This window comes from Magallana gigas, chromosome 4 (genome assembly GCF_963853765.1).
Source record: "Magallana gigas chromosome 4, xbMagGiga1.1, whole genome shotgun sequence".
Classification (NCBI taxonomy): domain Eukaryota; kingdom Metazoa; phylum Mollusca; class Bivalvia; order Ostreida; family Ostreidae; genus Magallana; species Magallana gigas.
In genome coordinates this window covers 41,405,713-41,420,740 of record NC_088856.1, presented here as the reverse complement: position 1 = coordinate 41,420,740, position 15,028 = coordinate 41,405,713, and the positions used below count along the sequence as shown (strand labels likewise).

The 15,028-nt window shown below is 33.6% G+C and overlaps 2 protein-coding genes across 2 annotated transcripts in view; one reads left to right on the top strand and one right to left on the bottom strand.

Moving 5' to 3' along the window:
- The window catches only part of LOC117682377 (uncharacterized), a 69,033-nt gene that overhangs the window by 43,142 nt on the left and 10,863 nt on the right, over positions 1-15,028 (bottom strand). The gene's annotated exons all lie outside the window — the stretch shown is intronic.
- On the top strand, positions 6,040-7,858 carry LOC136274809 (zinc finger MYM-type protein 3-like). The gene is made up of 2 exons (XM_066082465.1): positions 6,040-7,408; positions 7,501-7,858. Exons 1-2 carry the CDS (start codon positions 6,280-6,282, stop codon positions 7,761-7,763), a joined length of 1,392 nt encoding a protein of 463 aa, XP_065938537.1. The 5' UTR covers positions 6,040-6,279; the 3' UTR covers positions 7,764-7,858.

Genomic DNA, 15,028 nt, shown 5'->3' with positions numbered 1-15,028 from the left:
TAAATTTATCCCTTACAGTTACTAGCATTGAACAAGTTACATGTATGATACATTATTAAGAGCAATTAAATATTATTGGCTTTGTTTCTTATTGTCGTTTGTTTTGTATTTGTGTGTAGAATACAAATAAAAATGCATTTACTAGCTAAGAGTTACATGCAATTGAATATCTCAACGATTTAGTTTGCTTTTTTTCATTAACGTTTTGTAACTAAAATTCCTCAAATATTAAGTATAAAGCGGATTTGCTTATCACCAGAGAGTCTAACCCTATCCTATTGTCTAAACCGGCAGTGAAGGATCTTTTATTATGCGATCTTATACAATGTAGGTAATATGTCCGGAGATTACAATGGTATCAGATCTATTCTGTTATGTCTGAAAACCAGAGGAATCTAAAATTTAATTGAGTTTCCGACTTTTTCGTAAAGTTATTACAGAGTATCTAAGTTGCCATCTCAATGAGTTTCTTAAAATCAGATGAAATACTGCTTGAAGACCCCTTGAAAAACTATTATTCTATTGTGCGTTATGTTATTACACATACGCGCCTCTGTTAAGGTGGTATGGAACATCTGTCGATATAAATGTGGATTAAAGTGCATTATAATAAAAATACTTTAACCGGTTTAGAATTTTTTAAATTTTACATTATTTAACCAAAAAAAACCCCACCGTTTAAAATATTTGTGGAAAAGGTAACATTTTACAATCCGCTGCGAGAAACGACCTCATAACTTGAAGATCCGTAGTGAACCATCTAACTCAGTGCGCCACGCTGTTTTGTGAAATTTTGGGAAAGAAATTATTTATAAATTTTATACTTGATTTTGTTGGTGTTTTTGATAAATAATACGTCACAACAGTTAGGTGCCCCATACCACAATGAGAAAGGAAATTACGATAAGACCAAACACAAAGTGATATCCCCCTGACCTACGTCATGCAGAGCGTTTGAAAATAAAAGCTGAAAGGTTCTGGAGACGCACACACCTAACACCGCATCATTTAATTTACTGCTCGAAAAGCACGAAACTGCTTATTGAAAGCAAAAAAAATTGTCTAAAATTATATCTTGTGGTAAACAAGCAAGAGAAACTTATTAAAAATTACAAGGAATAGAAAGATGTCTGAAAGGAGGAACTAATCAAAGTACTTAAAGTACTGAAAAGCGCTTAACCGAGCTTGGTTCTAAAGGAAATTAACTTTGTGCAAGCTTAGTTAGAACTGAAACTTATTGACATATTGTGAATTAATATTAATTGAAAGTATCCAATGCCAGAAGGGTCAAAATGGCGTATGAGGTGTACTCATCCGAAATTTATCCTTGTTTAATTTAATTTGGTTAAGAAAATTTGGTCGAAATTACGTTTCTTTTAAATATACATGTATATTAAAATTGATCATATACACTTGAGTTAATTTAAATCAAAGCTGAACGCGATTTGTAAATGGGCACTCGCCTGAATCATGATATATTAAAGCCTTTGATTTTGTTACACTTTATTTCACATCTGTACCTTGTGTGCGACGTGTTAAATACGTTTGTTTGTCTAATGTTTGCACTTGTCTTGTCGCTATATGCGTGCAATTTCTTTATGAATGTATTGCATTGGCCATTATAATTAATGTTCTGAATCTTCTTCTGCATATGTACTGCTTTTATCTGGTAAGTTGTTGCGTCTAAGTAATAAATGTAAGCGACGTAAAATATTCGTCCACACAGATGAGATCTACTATGCAAACTTAAAGTGTTTGGTCAGTTTTCTATATATGTACTGTGAGGAAAGCAGCGAACACCAAGAACTATATGTGGCTATTTACAAGTCGTTTTGATTTTTCTACATTCTAGCTTCTGTTCATGCACTCACACGGTTAGGTTTTTTTAAAAGCTAAGAAACTCAGCCGCAGGAATTTACATTTTAGGTGACAAAAGACTACAGAATCTATAAAAATACAAGATATAAATATTTTGAATAATAATATGCGGATGTACACATATTTTTATAACTGTATGTGAAGAGGCAAGTGTGTAGAAGTGTACACGTATACAATGCGACGATGCGCAGTTTGACCCAAAACTGACCAGTTTCGTAACCTCTTCGAATTTCTCTAACAAAGACTGTCTAGTAATTCCTACCAAGAATTTTATACGTCTCACCAATCCGTTAAAGATTTCTAGAAATTTATATTATCAATATAATCTCCGCTTGTTGTTTTTTTTTACACGCATCTACGTGATGAGAAGAACCCCGTTTATACAAGTATCTGACATGTCCATAAATATACAATGATTTGTTCAACCTATAATTTTTTAGGCAGTGTGTAAACATAGTTTTATAAAATTAAAACTTCAATATTTTGAAACCAATCGAAATATATATTAAATCTCTTTAAAAATAGGACAGATTAAAGTCTGCATTTAAGCACATTTGATTTTACATATTTCACCAATCCTTAAAAAGCCTGTGATGTTGAATACGTCCAAAATTTAACCAATCAAGATACGGTAAACCTATTATATTTGGCGTGTACGATATTTGGCGGAAATTAGTTTTTGAACAAGTTGGCGTGGATTTGAATTAAAGTTTTCCTGAATGTGACAATTCTTATTATACATTTATGCATGGCATTTAGCGATGCTTGATTTAGCGGAAGTATCGTTCCGCCAAAAGCGCTAAATAGAATACACAGCCAGATGTAGTACGTTTACAGTACTTGTTGCTTGTTGTTTTTCACACATAATCTTTGTGTTGAGTAAAACGCCGTTTATACAAGTACATGATATGTCCATCATACAATTATTTATTTTTATTCTGAAGTTCAACCATTCCTATACTTTGACAGTGTAGTAAAGGGGTGTTACAAAATATTAAAATGCAGGATTTTTTCATACTATTTGACATTGATGCATATGCTGTATAATTATTTTCTAGGATATGTAGTTATGCAAAAAATTCTAAGTACCAGCGATTTATAGAACAATAATTTTTTTTAACGTCCGGTAACCATTTTTTCCCCTTCGTTTTTATCCAATACAGTACCCAACATCCATTAACTTTCTTCGTATTATTCACTAATTGTGTTTATCTAAGCAAAAACAATTTTAAGTAATATCTAAACTCATTTTCTTTGAAAAGGACCTTCATTACATGTAAAAGGATCACTTACTTACATGCATGTATTCCGCGTATCTTTAAACCTTGTTGATTGAATATCGGAAACCCCAAAACAACTTTTACAAAACTTGCAGGTCTGTTCAATTGGCAATATGATTCAAATGCCCTAGTATTAACTTCCTGATTTACGTGTCTTAAAGGTAGGTCACATTGAATAAATCATTAACATACATGTACAAGTATATACTTATACTCAAAGTAGTAAGGCGGTCAACAAATTAACTATTGGATTTACCTTCTATTTTTAGATATGATAGTTTAATTTATAGACAATTATTTTTAATATAAAAATTTTATATACTGTAAACGTACGATTTTTCAACAAGTTAACGTGGATTTGATTTAGCGCATTTCTGAATGCACCATTTTATCTTCTGATTAATTTTACATGTGGTGATGTACTTGATTTAATTAGCAGACGCCGTTTTCTGCAAAAAACGCAAAAAAGGATACACAGCCAGATATAATACGTTTACAGTATTTTGCCTTTGACACTTTAAAAAAATATGTTGCTATATCTCTATGCAGAGCCCTTCTTCTTTGGGAGCTACATATATTTTTATGACCATCCCGGCCTTCTCTAACAACATCCACATGAACATTGTTTATATCAGTAAACTGAATTTTCGACAAATTTTAAAAAGCAAGATTAAAGTTGTACAAAATTTCTTGGCTTTCGTGCCAGACCTCTAACTGCTTAAAAAGTTTATATGCTGTGAAAATTAGATAAACCTGCTGGTAATAAATTGCACAATCGGGTAAACATGTATAACTCTTTGAAATAGTAATCAAAACATGGTTAATGTATTTTATTTTCCAACATTACTGTAGTACTCACACTTCTTATTTCGTATCAATTGACAGATACATAAAATTGTACATTATTACAGATTATATAGAGCTTTCATACTACGACTATAAACATATTTTTGTCAACGTTGTTTTTCCTCTAAATGATTCTGTTGTGATTGATTTAAAAATGATTAAAAAATGATCATATAAGAAATTAAAGTGATAATGAACATATATATATATATATATATATATATATATATATATATATATATATATATATATATATATATATATATATATATATATATATATATATATATATATATATATATATATATATATGTGTATTATATTAAAATGATAGACTCGAATGTTTGGTCTTTAATACCGATAAATCGAAAGAGTAGTGTCTTTTGTTTTATATATTTTAAACATCATTGGTACTTGAGATTACCAATTTGTTTTTATTTTTTTCTCAATCAAGCTTCTCAAATTAATAATTAACAAAAATTCTTTTAAAAATTCCGGAAATCATCTGCGTTTTTGGGATTTTACAATCTTGTGCATGCGCATTACATTAACGCCAAATCACAAACGGATCGAATTTTATGTTTCCACATTATCACATTTGGATAAACGATAAAACAAATGCGTGTAAACTTTCGTTGGAAATTTGCTATATATTCTGTTCATCAAAGTAAATACGGGAAATAACACGATGCATTTACTTTGAAAAATCCTTCTAAATCGTTTCGGAGTGATTCTGCAATGTTTTGCTACATTATGGGTATATGGGAGACATTTTAACTGTGGTGAATGCCTGACCAAGACAAAGTTAGATTATTCTAACTAAGCAAAGTGACGTAAAATTAATAGCATTATTATGCATGTAGGTTTAAAGCTTGGTTATGTAAATGTCAACACTACGGTGTGCTAATGAATCTATTTTGTAAATGTCCGATATCATATGCAATGTCAACCCGTGCATACACGGGTAAAAGTCTATTATATAATAAAAAATAACATAAAGCCGATTCAAAACTCTACCGGTAGAGTTTTACATCGGATTTCTGTTATTTTTCATTACTTGTGTGGATTAACTTTACTCATTTTGGGTTATATATATATATATATATATATATATATATATATATATATATATATATATATATATATATATATATATATATATATATGTGTGTGTGTGTGTGTGTGTGTGTGTGTGTGTGTGTGTGTGTGTGTGTGTGTGTGTGTGTGTGTGTGTGTGTGTGTGTGTGTGTGTGTGTGTGTGTGTGTGTGTAAGACTCCAAAGTCCGAAGGTCACGCCAAAGTCCGATGGTCTGTGTCAACGTCAGATGGGTTGTTGAAGATAGGGACGTCAAAGCCCGATGGTTACGCTAAAGTCCGACGGTCTGTCTTCTATAGACAGTCACGCTAAAGTCCGACGGTCGAACACGCCAAAGTCCGATATTCCGCCGTTTGTTTATGCGCCACGCTACTCCGATGTTGCACGAAAAAAATTACGTCTATGACGTCACGTCACGAGAACGCTATTAGTAATTTCGATAATAACAATTTTTAAAACGAGGCCGAGTACAGATCGAGTACACACACTTTCGTGCAGCGTTTATTGTATTGTGACGTCATTTTTTTCCTTCCTTGACGCCATGGTGTGATAGTTTCAACTGCAGATATATATATATATATATATATATATATATATATATATATATATATATCAGAGTTGGGGTCAATTACTTTGAAAGGTAATTAATTACTTTCAAATACATTGACAATTTGATCAATTACTTGCAATTACAATTACATTGATTTTTTAAAATGTAATTAATTACTCTCAATTACTTTGATAAATGTAATTAATTACATTTCAATTACTTTAGTTTTATTTTTTTAAATCTTGAGAACATATGCATATATTAACAGCATTAAGATATACAGAGCATTATGTACGGTTATGTTTTTAAAGGTTGTATAGTTCAGTTCAGATCAGATTTCTTGAAAATTTCTAGAAAAATTTCTTTAACATTAAATTCATTAAGTTATAGTTACATGATGACACGAGAGCATGTACGGAATATATCGCCTCACTTTTTGGCACGAGGGGGCGGAGCCCCCGAGTGTCAAAAGGTGAGGCGATATATTCCGTACATGCTCGAGCTGTCAATCATGTAACTGATTTGTCCAATGGTTTTGGCACATTTTCCCGCCATCCGGTGATATTTTCACTTTTTCCCGCTCTCTGGTACAAATTAAATGCGCAGTTTCAGAAATTCGGTGGAGGAAGATGGACGTACTCGGCGACTCCGATGACTTGATTTTAAGCCAAGCGCTTGAATCTTTTGAAAACTTTGATGAATTGGACGAAAAAGATGTTGAATTTGGAAACTTTACTTTCGACGTTGATGAATTTTTAAAGGAGTTAGAAAAACAGGATAACATTAAAACTGAACAATATGACGTCAGAACCGACCCTCCGGAACGTTTCGGCAAACCAGTGAATTCTACAGAAATAAAGGAGCTTCACAAAAGTCAGGAAAGTACCAATACACGACGCAATACATCTTGGGGAGTTAAAGTTTTTGACGACTGGCGAAAATCGAGAAACGCTAATTCAGGTTTAGAAATGCAACTTCCTGATTTACTATCGTGCAGCTCACAAGATTTAGACCATATTTTGTCCTGCTTTGTGATCGAGTGCCGCAGGGCTGATGGTAGTCCATATCCACCTAAAACCTTGTACCAGTTGTGTGCTGCTATTTTAAGATTTATGCGAGATAATGAAATCGACTTAAATTTTCTTGACGGTAAAGATATGCGTTTTCGGAATTTCCGCAAAACATTAGATGCCCGAATGAAACAACTCGCCACGGAGGGAATAGGTGTGACAATTCGACAGGCGGATCCAATTTCCCCCGAAATGGAGAACGCGTTATGGGAAGGCGGACATCTGGGTATGAAAACTTCAGTTGCACTTACCAACACAATATTCTTCTACAACTGTAAATTATTTGGGCTCAGAGGTCTTGATGAACATCGTTCATTAGTGACGGAGCAGTTCAAGCTCGACAAGATTAGTGACAAAATGTTTATTACATTTTACGGTCGTACTTCCATGAACTTTGCGGGGGGATTAAATCAGCGAAACCTAACTGCCAAGGAAGTAAAACACGACTGTGGACCCGACGGACCTTGGAATTTATTTCATGTGTACCAAACTTACATTGACATGGTTGGACCGGGAAGCATGTACCGTCGTCCATTAGCAGGTGAGGGACTGAAGTATTCCAAGCAGGTCATGGGAGTAAACAAACTCGGGAAAATCATTAAGGATATGTGTAGTGGGGCTGGCTTCCATGGGAATTTCTCCAACCATTCGGGCAAACGAACATGTGCTACAAATCTATTTCAATCAGGTAATATTTATCTCTCTCTCTCTCTCTCTCTCTCTCTCTCTCTGGCGTAGTTTTTTAATTTTCTTTTGTATTCATAAATTTTTATTTGTCAGGAATAGAGGAACAGCTTGTAATGTCCAGAACAGGACACAGAAGCACGGCAGTTCGGAACTACAAACGACCAAGCCAGGAACAACTTAGTGCAGTAAGCATGGCGCTAAATCCACCGAAATTGGGCTCGGAAGAAAACGAATGCGCGGCAGAATTCGAAGCCAATAATAGCAAACTTCCAAAGTTAATGGTTGATCCAATGCGCACCCCAATGATCAACATTACAAACTGTAATGTCCATATTTTTGATGCAGGAAACAAGTAGGCCTAATGTGTATATTGATCACGTAACATTTTAAAGAACTGTTCAGTTTTTGTTTCAAACTGTTAAAGAAACAGAACATTTCAATTTTAAATTTTCATTTTTTTTTCATGTTTACAATTTGTTGAATAAAGTTTGTTGCCAGTATTGTGTGTTTTCTTAAGCCAATCGCCATGAGGGGGCGTATCTAATTGGTATGCAAAACTATCACATATGTGATATTCAAATAACAAAATTGTATGCGATATATCAACATCAAAGAAAAAACACCGCACCATTGGACAAGTACCATTGAGTTCATTTTTGGTTCTGAATAATATTTTCTCTATAGTGAATTAATTTTTATTCACATATTTAAACTATGTTTATTCAGAAAGTATAACTTTCGGCAGTACAGCATATTAGTATATAAATAATAATTGCTATAATTCACAAAAATGAGAGATTTTGACTCCCTTAAGTCTAAAATCAATGGGGGTTCTTAGGTATTAGAGGAGTTTATACCTCCACAAAATTAGATCTTTACCTATTGCCCTGGGCAGTGTGTTATGCTGTATAAACAATCATATGAAACATTATTGGACATTTAATTATTGTATAAACGAAAGTCCATGCCAAACATGTATAAAATCTATTAATCTTTATAAGACACCTTTTTTATATTTTAAACTTGAAAAATAAGTAATTGAGATGTAATTGAAAAGTAATTGAAAATACACAATATTTTTGGAATGTATTTAAATGCATTCAATTACTTGTAATTGAAGACAGACTCAATTACAAATTACATTCATATATATATATATATATATATATATATATATATATATATATATATATATATATATATATATATATATATATATATATATATATATATATATTCAGCGAAAGTTGAAAATAGCTCGTTTGATGCGTAAAATTGATATAAGATTGTGGAAAAAAAAGATATCTCGAGGTATAAGCTTTATTTGGGCACATGCACAGGGGCATCGTAACCGCTCTACACAATATACATGTATGACATATATATAACTAATACACAAGAGAAGAATCGAAAGTAGGACACGATTTGTAAACAATGTCAAAAAACAACTGGACACAAGTTACGCAAATCCTCCCACACAATGTTGCAAATGTTGTCAAAAACACGTTCACATGGAAATATTTCTAATAAACTCGGTAAAAAGCGTTGTTATCCCATTAAAACCGCTGTCTTCTGTAGACAATCAATCTCTTCGCCTCTGTATGCATGCATAATTGCCCCCATAGACATTCAGAGAGCAAGTTAACAACAATTTTATGACGATTTTTAAATTATATATAGTGAATATTTCTAATAAAATACAATGTACATGTATTTTAGTTTTATTCATATTTAATTTTAATCAACGTAGCAGTCTCATATTTTATGATTTAATTACAAGTACATGTATATTACATGTGCATCATTTTATTTTGATATTTTCATGATTTTTTGAATACATATATATTGGATTCTATAATTATTTTATTGATCTTAAAATACATTAGTGTGCATTCATTGATGACAACTTAATTTGTAGAAAGGTCCAGAGTTGCCTTTAGGGCAGTAATTATATTTTGGTCAAAGTTAAGTTGTGTCTTTTAATTTCATTGGTGTTTTAGTTTGTTTCTTGTTTGTCTATTGGTTGGTCGATTTCCCTCCAAAAGTTTTTTGGGTTTTAGTTTAATGTTTGTCAAGAGTTTGAAGAGAGCAGACTGTATTAAAAATGTACAGACGTTTTTGACAAATTACATCTCTTCTTGAATGCACATATACCTTGCAACTGAGTCGTTTTGAACTTGGTTCAACTTGTACTTGGGGCCTATTCCCATAGAATGGGTCAAATCTATTTATATAACTGGTGATAATAAAAGCCCGTAAATCGAACCCTAACAGGGGTGTTGATTTCTTCTTTACATCAACGGATAAACCTGTTACATCAATTACAAATGTTATTTATTATTGTATGATAAAATTGTGCTCGAATAAAATGAAATGGTTTGATTTTTATGTTTCCATGTACAAAATTCAATGTATAAGAAAAGATAACTTTTCCTAAAAATACCATGATTTATGTACCTTACTGTCGGCGTACTATGACGTCATAAAGGTGTGACGTCATATACTTTTCCAAGAGGATATGAACCACTAAACGATACATTATGTGTTTTTCTCCAACTCCCTAAAATTGATGTATTTAAAACATGTCTTATATTAACATTTTAAAGGAATTACTGATATAACATATCATTGATTTTGTAAACTAATGTGAATTATGTGAATTAAAAATATACAGTACAGTCTGAACGTTTATTTTTGATGCAATAACTAAATGTCAAGGTCTAGGCTAATGCATGGTATTTGCGATTGGTACAATGCAAATATAAGTAATAAACAACGATTAAAAAGCGAGAGACAAATGACCCAATCCGGAGCTGTTCTAGTCCGTTTTTAAGGAGGCAGATCATCCGTCATGGGGCGCTAAAAGAATCAAGGATGAAACCGGACTTCAGATGGGAGAGACAACGGTCCGGAAGATTTTATTAAATTTTATATTAGACATCGATACGGGCTGTGTGTTTTTCAGGAGTTCAAAAGCAAATAAGCAAAATAGGAGAGTCCTTTCCAAAGATGAGCTAGTAGCAGAAATAATAAAAGAAAAAAAAGAAAAACCATGCCGGTGACCACCGTTAAAGTGATGCCGATTACGAAACGATCAGGAAGACGTATTACCCGGTTTCACGAGAGAACGTCAGGCTTCTCTTCAAACAGACAGTGGAATGTGGAAAATGTCTTGCCGCGGTTGACCTGCCGAAAACGAAGAGGACCAGAGGGCCCATTCCTGCTTTTTATCCAAACTGCAGGATACAACTATATCTGCAACATCGTGGACTCTTACAGTCGATTTGCATTTGCAAGTTGTGCCTGTTTGAAGCCAAAAACGGCGAAGGAGGTGTCAGACGTGATTTTACGTTTCATTTATTTGTTTGGACCTCCCAGAATTCTTCAAACGGACAATGGCAAAGAATTCAACAATGCTGATTTAACCTCTGTAATGGAAGAATTTAAGACCCGGCACGTTAACGGCCGACCTTATCACCCACAGTCTCAAGATAATTTTACAAATGTATGTTAAAAAATGTAGGGATTACGTAAGGTTTAACCTAATAATCATTATGCTACGGCAAATATAAGCTGTTGAGAGACGGAATTAAAACACTGTGTGTTCTTGCATTTCGGCGAAAAAAAAATAAATGCGTGGATTGAATTAATATTGTAATCACATATTTTACAAATGCGTTAACATGTTACAGGTCGCGTGGAGCGGTTCAACCGTTGTTACATACTTCAGGACACAGTTCGTGGACACCAGAGATCGGCCGGCTAGCCTTCCAGAGTTTTATTACAAGTACAACAACCGTGTGCACAGGTCTACCAAGCCCATGACTCAACATCTGAAGTGTTTCACGCGACCCACCTTTTCCGTTGCCGTTGAAGATCAATTACAGTTTTTGTTAAGTTACACATGTGTAACAGTAAAACTGACCATTTAATCATGCTTATAAATACACCGTTTAAATATTCAAAAGCTCTCTCTCTCTCTCTCTCTCTCTCTCTCTCTCTCTCTCTCTCTCTCTCTCTCTCTCTCTCTCTCTCTCTCTCTCACATCAAAGTTAGCAACTGCCTGTCGCTCGTTGATTTAACGCGGGTTATATATAGACAAATCTTATCTGAAATTTTTAAATTCCAATGTGTAACTTGACTAGAGAGGAAAGAATTTTTTTAGAGAAAGCCCATATCGATGTAGAGGAAGATGACGCAGAGGGAAATATTGACATTGACGCCGCGGAAATAAAAACAATGGACCAGAGGTACTAAAATGCTCACAGTGAGATAAAAAAATTGTCTCTTCTTTCAAACATTATTCTAAATTTCTTATATAAATGATAATCATATTATTCATTATTTATAGACGCTCCAGGCGATCCCTGACGTTCATTTCCCCAGAGTTGCAGATCTATCTATAACGGTATGTGTTAACATAACACCGTGTATTATTGTTTGTCAAAAAAAAAAATAGTGCTGAAACACGCTTGTTAATAACATTAAAAAATGTAAAAATATAATTTGACGTTTTTGAAATTTAGTCAATCAAGTCAAATCAACTAGTCAGTTCCATCAGTCCGTCACTTCAGCGACAAATAAGGAATTAATGGTTGGATTGTTTTTTCATTAGTTTTAAAGCTAAAAAAAACTATATTGTGTCTGGGCTCTAATAAATTTGATTTGACAATTAAAATAATTCTCTGCAGGGAAATGCAGAAAAGTGGATCGCTGTCCCGCTTGACTTGTCCCTTCAGCACTGTGTGGACAGAATGCCGCTCCAAGATGTCACAAATTCACAGGCCGAACTGAACACAAAACAACTCCAAGTAGAAAAGAATTAGTACATCAACAATCATTCGTTGACTAAAACGATGAAACAGTCTTTGTTCATTACATGTTTAAAACTCATTAGTGAATAGCGGTAATCATTCGTAAAAAATACATGTTAGTTTGAAGTTTGTAATGTTATTTTCATATTTTGTTTAGTCTGGTGTAAGTTCATACTACACGGACCTGTACGAACGAAGATTTCAAAGTCCTACAGAAACGCACAATAAAAAACGGCATTCGAACTCCTTTTGGAAAACAAAAGAGGTGGGATCAACACTCGTATACTTTTTCGTTGGAATTCGATAATAACAAAGATAAAAATGTTCCATAACTATGTTTAGTTTTTTATTTTATTTTTTATTTAAATTTTTTACAGAACCCTGATCATTGGAACCATGATCACTACCCCCTAGAACTGTTTTCCAAGAAATTGGCTCTGTTAGCGACACTAGAAAAATTCGACCCGAACGTTGGCGACATTGTTGATTTCAAACCAAATTCTGCCCTTTCCACCGGAACAATTGTGTTTCTTTTTGGTTACTGGAGAAAAGGACGGGTGATGGAAATTGACACAGATGATTCCAAAAAGAAGGTCTTTACGGTGAAAGATTGTGAAAACGGAAACGTGAACCGAAATATCTGGTGCGTCCATATATCCTTTGAAACGGTGGGGAGGGGGGGGGGACTATATAAATAATGAGCACAGTATTTTTGTTTTTAATTTTAGGTAAGTCGTTTCGTTTATTTATTGATTGCATAAAACAGTTTCGCGCCATTTTGTGAACCATTGCGGACTCTGGGCGGTCTTACCATCGAAATTGGCATGGCCGTCGGACTTTGGTGTGCCAACACACTTTGGAGTTCTCTCTCTCTCTCTCTCTCTCTCTCTCTCTCTCTCTCTCTCTCTCTCTCTCTCTCTCTCTCTCAAGATATATAATACATAAACATAATGAGATTAGGACGATAATATGATAATATACATATTAACTAAAGCAAATTATTTCTATGCTATGTTGCTTTCTTAAGAAAAATACATAGTTTTTCTTAATTGTTTCCTATTTCGCAAACTCAGCAAATAAACTTGAAAAAAGAAGGCTTTGACCAGTACTACTTTTTGATATTAATACATCGTACATGACTGTACTTTAGACATTTTAGAATGAAGTGATATTCAATCCTATTAAGAGAACAAAATCAACAAATGCGTTCTATTATACCGACCTTGTCTTTTTGCTAGTCTATGTGCAGACAATCTATATTTTGTCAGATAGTGAACGCTATTGTCTGATATACATTTTTTAAGATACATGTATTATTGGAGACCAAAAGGGTTGTACAAGTATTTGTATACGTAACGTTTAGAGGAATATGCAAAGGAAGCGTCTCTTTCCTGGACAAAAACTTCAAATAGTCTTTGATTAATTTCTAAAAACAGTTTTCTTTGGTTTGGAACATTTTGTGCAATACAAACATTGCTAAAACCAGCAGAGCACAAGAAATCTTTTACCTTTTTTCCTAAAACAGAGACATTTACTACAACAATTTGTTTTGAATCCTATTTCTTCTGAATTTCAAATTGTGAAGAAAGCAAAGCGCTTTGAGCATCTCTCACAAAACTGAGCAGTTGAAAATCAAAGGGCAGGTATTGTTCGTTAAGGGACTGAGATGACTTGAAACTCACTTATGTATCCCACCATTATAACATTTTTACATAATCAGGAAGAAAATGCATTGAAAAGGTTTGTGCATCTAACATGTTGACAAGATGTAATTCCACTTTTAATTCATCAGAATGGGGTTGTCTCAAATCTTTTTAAAAAAAAACCTCAAGTTACCATTACTGTAAAGCCAGTTTCCATACAATCTTGTCGTTTTTAGCTCTCCTGAGCTGAAAGCTAAGTAAGCTATTCTGATCACATTGTGTCCGACGTGCGTCTGCCCGGTCCGTCCGTCTGTCCGTCTGTAAACATTTATACATTTTGAACTTCTTCTCTAAAACAGTTTGGCCAATTTCAACCAAATTTGGCACAAAGCATATTTATGGTAAGGCAAATATAAATTGCAGAAATGAAAGACCGATCTTTATTCAAAGCGGAGAAAACTTCAAAACTGTAGAAAAAAGGGGGTTGCATTTAAAAATCTTCTCAACGCAATTTAAGATAAATAGTCCTTATGAAAAGGAAATAATAAATTGCAAAAATTAAGGGCCAATCTTCTTCCGAATTTGAGCTATTACGAAAATAATAATTGAAAGGGGTGGGGTTCGATCAGTTTATAACTTCGGGTTCGGCATTCCATATCACAAAATCCTCTTTGAAGCGGCCATTTTGAACGTATGATAAATGGGTCAATCTGACAAAGATGAATTTGGTTGTTGTGGAACAGTTCGCATGCGAAAGGAATCTTTGAAACATGCAAGATACATTAATGCTGATTTTGATAAAGTAAATTGAGATTAAATATTCCAATGAGTTGACATTTTCAACTTTGACGGTGGTTAGCTTGTTTTGATTTTCGTTTCGTTTTCATGAATTGCGGTTTGTAACTTGGGGGAACCACGCCTGTATTTTGTAATGTTTACGTATCAATCAAACATAGACATTGGTAACTAAGACAGTTGACTGTTTACTTGCGGAAAATAAGATGCATTAACGGGTACGGTATATTAACAAATAAAATACAAATCCAAATGGTAATACGGTAAGATCTTTGCGTAATATCTGATTACTGCAGTGTGTTGTCAGTATTTCTCTTGTCAATTAATTTTGCTGATGGAAACACAAAATGTGGGCACATTTACCAGAAA

Bases quoted from the DNA above. Each gene is read 5' to 3' on its own strand.
- LOC136274809 (XM_066082465.1), top strand. From the start codon at position 6,280: ATGGACGTACTCGGCGACTCCGATGACTTGATTTTAAGCCAAGCGCTT. The intron at 7,409-7,500 runs GTAATATTTATC...TTTATTTGTCAG, and splicing joins TACAAATCTATTTCAATCAG to GAATAGAGGAACAGCTTGTA.